This window comes from Apteryx rowi, unplaced genomic scaffold, assembly GCF_003343035.1.
Source record: "Apteryx rowi isolate R43461 unplaced genomic scaffold, aptRow1 scaffold_424, whole genome shotgun sequence".
Lineage (NCBI taxonomy): Eukaryota > Metazoa > Chordata > Aves > Apterygiformes > Apterygidae > Apteryx > Apteryx rowi.
In genome coordinates this window covers 495,297-504,310 of record NW_020450677.1, presented here as the reverse complement: position 1 = coordinate 504,310, position 9,014 = coordinate 495,297, and the positions used below count along the sequence as shown (strand labels likewise).

The window sequence follows — 9,014 nt, the reverse complement described above, 5'->3', positions numbered from 1 at the left end:
TCCCCAAGAGAGTTATGTTCAAAACAGAAAAAGCATAATCTCTGGAAGATAAACTAGTAGTAAGCACCTTCTTCCAAGGTGAGATAGTTTGAGCATGGTAGCTGGGACAGGATGAAACCTAATTCAGGTGTTGCTCCTAGCACTGAAACAAAATGCTAAAACAAGTTTTACACTTTTACAGATTTTTACAACTGTTAGCACTACCACAGGAGTTAAGTACTGGAGGACAGAATTTTCTCCTTAAATTTTTTTTTTTTTTTTTTTAATTTAGAAGCAGGGTCATTACTTTGCTGGTTGGCATAATTTCCCATGTATGTCCCATTCTGGGAAAGAAGCAGAGATGTTATGTTTTCTGCGTTAATACTTGTTTCATGTGCTTGTTTCAGGTTCTTTTTAATGTATCTCATTAACAAGGATGAAACTGAGCATACTGGCCAGGTAGGTAGAAGATAATCTTTAATCAAAAATTTAAATTTTCTTTCTTTCATTATTTTTAATCTTCTCCAGCCTTGTACCTATGTACTACTAGATGGAACTGACTGATGTACCACCAAGGAGTAGAGACAAATATCACCCTCCCTGAGATTTTCTGGGAATAAAAGGGAGGGTAAAAAGTAAAATAAAATAAAATTCTATCCATCACTAAACTGTCTTTCTGGAAAAGACAGTTACCAATTATCTAACTGTCACCTTATATCTGAAATAAAACCCTGAAATATAGTAGCTAAAGTTTATTATTTCCCCAAAATTAAGTAGTTAAACTACTATATTTATAGTCTACATCGGTGTGTGAGCGTTTAATGTTATTAGGCCCTAAAAATAAATAAGAAAATAAGTATGATTTATTTAAATAAGAAGCTGTAATGCAAACACTATGAAAGTAGCTTAAACTTCAAAATGTTTTTTGAGCAAATAAAACACATTTTATATATACAGATTATAGAGGTTTGCTCTCATATAATAATTGGACTAATTTACACTTAACAGTTTTTCTGCCTAAGGCTTAACTTTCAAGAGTACTGAATCAGAAGAAGTACTTACCTCCAACAAATACATCAGGCAGAAAAGTAATTTTACAAGCATTCTTGAATGATGATCTGGGAGTTTCAATGTTTTCACAGTTATACTTTATGGTAATAAACTTTTAACAATAACCAGTACTGTGCCTATCTATCTACAGTGCTAGCTGCAAGGTGTGTGATAACATAAAAACTCCTTATCATTTACAGGAGTCATTCGTGTGGAAGATGTACCAAGAAAGATGCTGGGATTTCTTCCCAGCAGGAGACTGCTTTCGGAAACAGTATGAGGATCAGCTTGGCTAACATTATCACAAAAGAAACTCTTCTATTCATGAACTGTTAAAATGCAGTAAACAAAAAACCTCTTACCTTTTCTTTTTAAGGTGTAAATTCAGAGCTCGTATTTGCGTTAAATGTCTTTAAACCTTCAAGACATACATAAAATTTGAAACCAGTTCATAGGCTTTTTTTGCCTACACCATGTATGAAACAGGTCTTTTGTTGAAATTTCAATTTGAAATCTATGCGAAAATTAACTGAAGCCTTCCATTTCAAACAGGGCCTGATTAAAAATTTTTAAGCACACCATTAACCCAGTGTTTGGTAGTACAGCTGAAAGGGCTAAAAGACACCTTAATTGCACAACATTTGAAATTTAAGAACTTGAACATCAGAGGCCATGCCTCAGAAAGTATTTTAACTGCAGTCCCGTTTTTCCCCACAGTATTTGCTAGTGAATGTATTACGATACAGCTTAATAGCTTTGGGCAGTTAAAAATAAAACATTTTCAAACACTTTGTTGACCATGAAACATCAATTAAGTGCCTTAAAACCTCTGTAGACATAGCTATGCAAACTTTTTTTTAATGTTAGTGTTCTAGATGGACAGATCCATTAACTGTGTTGCTCTTCTGTCTTTCTGTATGAAACTGCACTTGAAGTTTGTTTATATTCTACCTTCAATAACAGCTTATTAGATGCTGCTGTTAAAAGAAATACATTGTATCAAAATGAATAAAATTTAAATCTTAGGCCAAAATAAAACAATGCTTTATGGTCATCTGTATGTAGAAGCTGTTAGGTTTATGCATTTTTTTTCTTCTAATGAAAAGTGCCCACTGCAATAAAGTATAATAAACCAAATAATAGCTTTATTGTCTCTTTTTTCTAGTTTTTCTACTGCAATGGAAATGAGGTGTAGGATGGTGATTAAAAAAACATGTATTTTATGTTCACAGTTTTATTTTATAGGGACTACATACAGCAAGTACAGGCTGAAACAATTTCTCTGTTATTGTACTGTGGCATACATCTGAAGCAAAGGAAATCCTAATTTCATTACAAAATATAAACTTTTTAAGGAAGTATTGTCTACCAAGAATATTAACTTTAGAGAATTTTCAATCACATTAACCAAGTTTAAGATGAGTGATTTTTAAATGCTGTCAAATAAAATTAGGCATTGGGCATACTGAACCAAGCAAAATAAAGAAAATAAAGAGGAGATAAAGGAATTCACTCCATTCCTTAAACTAATACTTTCTACTTAACTTTTGCTATATTCATATTTTCACATAAGAGAATTTGGACTTCAGGAAATCATGCTGTCCAGCCAATCTTCAAGCTCTTCCTCAGTGACATTTTTAGATGTACTTTGCTGCTGCTGTGATGTTGTACTCTTCTCTTCAGGCACATCTAGTTTTAGAGGGTCTAGAAAAGTAAAAAGAACAGACATAAAAATCTGGAAACAATTCCTTACCAGATTTTTGTCCCTGATCACTTCACTTTTTAATGCACAACTTACTTACTAACAGCTGGAGAATCACATTCCAAAAATAGCAGCAACAATAAAAAATAAGGCAGCTTAATAAACTTCCCAGTAACAGTGGGGCTTCCGCTGGATTGAAGGGGGCAGGTGGGGGCTGGTCTCCAGCCCACAGATCCTAACTGATCCCYTACTGAGAGCTGGTCTCAATACTGCAAGAGGCAGCATCTTCTCTAACATGGGAGAGCAGCAGGAGGCCACACCAGCAGCTCTCACTGCCTGATTATTACAGCATGAGCTCCTAGGATTCCACATTTCTGTTGGCATGGTTTTCTTAAGGGATTTACACTGCGATTTGGAGTGGAAAGCATGACATACCACAGAAATGAAACAGTATTTCAAGATTCTCTTCAGTGACGAGGCTTGCCACATTGCTTGTTGTGACACCTTTACATGTTGAACCACCTTTATTTAGTTTTTAACCTAGTAACAAAGTCATACACAAAGAATGGGAGACACTAAAAATTCTTTTGTATCACTGTGAGCTGGGGAGGAACAGCACTACTCTCCACTAGAACTAACAATGTAAAATATACATGAACTTCTAAGAAAGGAATGCAAGCAAAATAAAGTGTTCAGTTAATTTCTTAAATGAGAAAATGTTTCCACGTGTTTTCTTTCCTTAAAAAAGTAAAACTAATGCTAGTGAAGTTTGAAAATAGCATCTACCATCAGTCAGCAGAAATACCTATTGATTCTTCTGTATACTACATCACAGAGGCATAAGGGCTGTTAATGTTACTCAGAAATTGTATTTTAATCTTAATTAATCTTAATCACTCACTAAAACTCTCCAGCAGTACATTTCTGTTGTTTTTTTAAATTTTGCTAAATCATAAGACCAATGCTGTTCTGCAGAAGAATTGTATTTCTCTTAATGCTTAAAATGAACATGCTGACAGTGGTGAAACTCAGCACATCAGTGAAGTACTTCTCTTGATGTTACTTACTGTTATTGGAAAGGAAAGTACTGTTAAAGTCTTCTATATAACATTTGAGATATTAGTGGAAACAATTTTAGCAATGCTATATTTTCTACAAAATATACAGTATTTCAGTATTCCGTATACTAAGAGTATTCCAGGATAACCACAGTATTCTGTATTTACTCTGTGCTAGAGTGAAAAGTGTCCTGTCAGCAACAGTTCCCATAGCATTTTCCAAATTTGGCTCAGAAAATGAAAAAAGCATGAGTATTCAGAAACTGATAGGATGACTTACAACTCTCACTTCACCTTGCCAAATGACTAGCTTTGCTGTAAGTAAATTAATAACCATTTTAATATCTACTGACCTGGGACTATGGTTTCTTGGAGTCTAGAAGGAATAATGGGGTACCTACTGCAATGAGGGGTTTATAGAATCTCTATGAAGACAACCAATTCAGGATTTCTGCAGGCAATCCCAACCCTTTCATCCTAAAGGATAGATTTTTGCCATCCCATTAAGAGTCTGCCATCCTTGAAACAGGTCAAGGATTTGATTCATACATAATATATATACAACACAGCCCCATGAAAGGAGTGAAAGCAACTGAAGTTATCAAAAAGGAAAAAGCAGATCTGTGTTCAAAGGCCAAAAACAAAATAGCTCTTTTTCTGCCTAACAGAAGATTACACCACTGTGAATAAGAGAAACAAGAATTGTGCAATTTCTTTGGGCTTGAAAAATTAATCATAGCAATTTTTAAAGCATCCTGTAAAGTACTGAACTGTTTCAGAAATATTTATCTCTCCAGGCATTTATTTGGATATCTAGGTTTTTGTCTGCTGCAGTTAAAGACCTCCATTGTAGCTTTACTTTGGTTATTATATGATCATCCATCGTTGGCGAGATGGAAAACCGAGCCCCATTGTTTTATTCATTTATCCTACTAACCATATAATCATAAAGGCATAATGTCTGAAAGTCAGTAAACGTGCATACTCTATTGGGTACACACTTTATCAAATGTGTTTAGAATTAAAAAAAGTTAAAAGCCAGGTTATAAGATAGTGGCCAAATACTGAAAAGACCACATTCCAACAAGCTCTAGAAGCTATAACAAAGGAGTATTTTCACTCACTGCATTTTAAAAGCTTTAGATTTAATTTGCTTCTACTAAAAAAGATTCAGACTATATTATTTTCATAAGCATCAGCAACATGTTTCGAACATCAGTATGCTGAATAAGAGGGCTACATATCTGAAGTCATTTTAGGCAGAGTTAAATTTGAAAAGGAACGGATGGGTCAGAACATAATCCCAGGTCAATGCAATGCTCTATGAGAGAGACAGGGATGATGACAGCAGTACTGTTGACTTGCTAGTCATGATTTTAAAAACATCATCAAGAAAGAGAACAATGGAAATGAAATAAGGGAACTGTGGTGGGGGGGAAATCTTACCCTTTTCCTTATAATCCATTTTCTGATCTTTTTCAGTTATGTTGTAGGATAATGCACCTGACACACATCTGTCTTCTGCATTAACAGGAGCATCCAGATTTAGGAGAAGATCTAATTCTTCATCCAAATGGTCAGTCTCTTGCTTTGATAGTGGACGGCCTCTCTGAAATGGTTCTGCTGCACTTGCTGCATGAGCATCTTTACCTCTAGGCCCTGATGGGGCTATAGAATCACCAACGTGATGGGAGACCGACACCGTTTCACTTTGAGCCAAAGGCTGTTGAAACAGAACCTCTCTTCTCTTGCTGTCTTCAATGTTTTTAAGTTTCATGTGCGGGAGCTCAACAGGTGTCGATGCCTAAGAGTACAAGAAAAGACTTGTAATGATGAACTCAATGATGAGCCCTTGTAATGATGAACTCAACTTTCATTATTCTGTCTAATTTGGATTGTAATTCATACTTCCTGTTTCATCACTTAAGAAGCTAGAATTAAATTCATCAGAGTTCAATTCAGAAACAGAAAGTAAAGTTAACTTGATGGTAGCTGAGCATCTACAAGCTACAAATTCCTTGTATCCCTTAATAAGAAATATGAGATTGTATGCTAAAACAAGAAATTCCATCATTCCACAAATACTTCCTGCACAGTTGCTTCTTTTTTCTTCTATAATTAAACCCAGTCAGTACTCTGAATTTTGGAATGACCGAAGACAAAATTTGCCTAGAAACATTATCCCATTTTAGATCTTCCCTCCAAAATTCATCTTGAAAGCAAACCACACTACAGTTTGCTGAGAATGATTTGACAAAAGCTGTATTACATCACTGATACTTTGAAAAATGAAACCAGAATATAAAACACTATCAAACAGCACAGCAAGAAATGACAACTCATTATTTAATACTAAAGCACAGATCCTGCTTTTATCAGGATGCCATGGCTTTAATATCGCTGCTGTATATCAGTACACACAGATTACCATATCATGTGTTACAACAGCAACAGCAAAAAAAAGATTAAATGTTGTAACACACACTGTATAACCATATTTACATATATATATATATATATTTTTTTGAAGGTAGTCTGACACCTAATTACAAATCGCTTTTTATTGTTTTTCTGGGGTGGGGGGAGTATGTTTAAATAACACCCACCACCCTGGAGCAATTGCGGCAAAACAGAAGAGGTCTAGTCATGGTCTCTAACTTTTAGGAAGGGAACTGTATTTGAAAAGATAACATATATTTGCAGATTTCCTTAGACATTACATCTGCAGACATCTTTGAGACACATTAAGAAAGAAGATAGTTGTGTCATTGACAAAAGCATTTCAAGCATCGAGCACTCCAAAAACAGAAGTAAAATTTCTTCTAAGAGTCATGATTTTTTTTCCTTACTTAAGCAGATTGATTTTTTTTTGTCTTTAAACTTGAGTCTCATTATTTCTTTTCTCTTTACATTAATATTTTCTTTTTCACAGCCTGAAGATACACTTCTGCTAATATTGTGTTTAATTTTCTATAACCAGAGCATAAATAACATTTTCTTCACCTGCTTGATTGACAGCTCATGTTCTAACACAGACCTAAATTTGATTCATAGAATAAACATATATGTTGATATTAACTATACAGAATAGTAAATTCCAATTAAAATAATTATCTAATTTGATATACTTTGCAAGCACGTTCAAAATTTAAGTGCAAGTTTATAACAGTTGCTAAAAAGAGAAGCAAATACAAAAACAGTGCATTATTCCATGTCAAACACCCAGATACCTGGTTTCAAATCCAGTCCACTGCACACAGAAGCATTTTGTTTAAAGCCATCAACAAAGCTAAAGAAGTGCTGATGCGTGGTATCTTGATTCACACGCCTGCTGACTTGCCAATCTCAGGAAATACATTTACTTATAAAATACACGCAAGTCACATTCAAAGACCATGTTTAAAGTAATCATTCTAGCATAGACTGTTTCACTTAAAATATTTCCATTATACTGTGAGAATAAACAGCATTACCTGCACAAGTTCAGCAGCCACATTCAACCTTAGATGTAGAGGCAATTCCTGAAGGGCCTGGACCAAAGTCTGACAGTCAACATAAAGGGCAGATAACTGAAATATAATTCAACACACAGTAAGCTTCCATTAAAAAAAAAAAAAAGAAAAGAAAAAGAAAAAGATTTGTCTATTACATTCCCATATTCCACAAATTCAAAGRATGTGATGAAAAAACAAAATACCCAGCATCTGAAAGATGAAGTTTGAATCAGACGGTGTGTTAATTTGAAAAAACTAGAACACGCTCCAGAGCAAAATGATGAAAACAGAACCTATATGAATATATTCATATATTTGACTAAACTACTACTTTTGAATACACCTGGAAGTGAAAGTCTGACTTGATATGTTGGTGAAGCAAGGTGACAACCCGTTATTTTCCCTTCTCTGGATAGATCTGCTTGTTCTTTTAAGATTATTTAAAAATCTAGCCTGCTGCTCTGATTTTTTTTTTTTTTTGGGGGGGGGGCAGAGGGAAGGGGGAGAACCCAGACCCTCCAGCATTAGAGACAATTAATAAAAATAGCCACAGAATAAAGAGTGCTACAGATTGTATTAAATGCTGCAGAACAGCCACCTCTGTGTATTCCATGCCAGGATACTAAATTGTACGAAAGCATACTACTTCCTTCTAAGCCATTCTACCTAGGATGTGGAGCGTACTTAACATAGCAAAGTACCCATTCAGTATTAAAAGTACTGAAACGCAGTTGGATTCAGGGTGATTATCCACACAAACTTATTGGAATGATAATTTTTCTGTTACCTGCTTATGGCATATGCTTTCTGTATCCCATTCTTTCTCTTCAGCAAGTCGAAACTGTGTAAAGGAGTCTCCTATAGAAAAAAAGTATTTTTTTTTAATATATATAAACAAAATAACTGCCCCCAAATTCTCAACCCTAAATAAATAAATTCAATCAATAAACCATGCTTCTTCAGCAGATTTGCATTAAATTTTAATGCTGCTTTCATGCAAAAATCTTAAACTTCTCTAAGTCAAAATACAATACAGTGTTTGTATACATATATGTATACATATTTTTTAATCTCTTATTTGCAAAACAGATTAAAACGGAATGAGGTGATGCTAGGTGCCATTTCAATAAGCAAGATTTTAGTTGAAAATCTGATTTGAACAACACAGTAAGAATACATACATTTGCAGAATGCATTTTTTTTAAATAGACTCCCAACAATACAGTATGTAATACAGACTCGTGTTATGGACACATGTGAACGTGTTGCAGATATGTCTTTTCCTATCAACAAGCAAATCCCTCCTAAAACGGACTATAAATGTCCTAAAAAACAGTTTGTTACAGGACCAGTAAAGACTTGTTGTCTGGCAGCTAAATTCTCCAGATTCTTCCTTCCTTGCACTAGTCCYTACTCCAGCACGCAGTCAAAAGAATGGCACTGAAGTCACTAAAAACCAAATTTAATTCACATGCATAAGTGACTAAATTAAAAGTAACCTTAATTAGGGTTAATTAAGCTACATTTGTAACTTTAGCTATTTGCTAACTTCCTATTACATTTCTGCAAGACACCTGCCAATCTTAATACAGGTAGGTTTGGGTTATTATTTTGTTTTAGATGCGGTATTTCTTTTGCAGTACCATGCTGGGTTCCAATAGAAAAAGTCCTATAAGTCTGTTCACTGCAAAACCACACAATAATTCCAGGAACTCAAAAAAATTAGTAAGT

The 9,014-nt window shown here is 34.5% G+C and overlaps 2 protein-coding genes across 2 annotated transcripts in view; one reads left to right on the top strand and one right to left on the bottom strand.

Annotated features, from left to right (window-relative positions):
• RYR3 (ryanodine receptor 3) overlaps positions 1-2,062 on the top strand; it is a 267,401-nt gene extending 265,339 nt beyond the window's left edge. Inside the window, exons 103-104 of the mRNA XM_026076056.1 lie at positions 387-438; positions 1,230-2,062. Coding sequence (XP_025931841.1) covers positions 387-438; positions 1,230-1,325 — 148 coding nt within the window. The 3' untranslated portion in view covers positions 1,326-2,062. The remainder of the gene's footprint in view (positions 1-386; positions 439-1,229) is intronic.
• A 181-nt stretch (positions 2,063-2,243) lies between these two features.
• AVEN (apoptosis and caspase activation inhibitor) overlaps positions 2,244-9,014 on the bottom strand; it is a 96,370-nt gene continuing 89,599 nt past the window's right edge. The window contains exons 4-7 of the mRNA XM_026076057.1: positions 8,071-8,141; positions 7,263-7,358; positions 5,236-5,593; positions 2,244-2,733 (exon numbers count right to left, since the gene is read on the bottom strand). Coding sequence (XP_025931842.1) covers positions 2,615-2,733; positions 5,236-5,593; positions 7,263-7,358; positions 8,071-8,141 — 644 coding nt within the window. The 3' untranslated portion in view covers positions 2,244-2,614. The remainder of the gene's footprint in view (positions 2,734-5,235; positions 5,594-7,262; positions 7,359-8,070; positions 8,142-9,014) is intronic.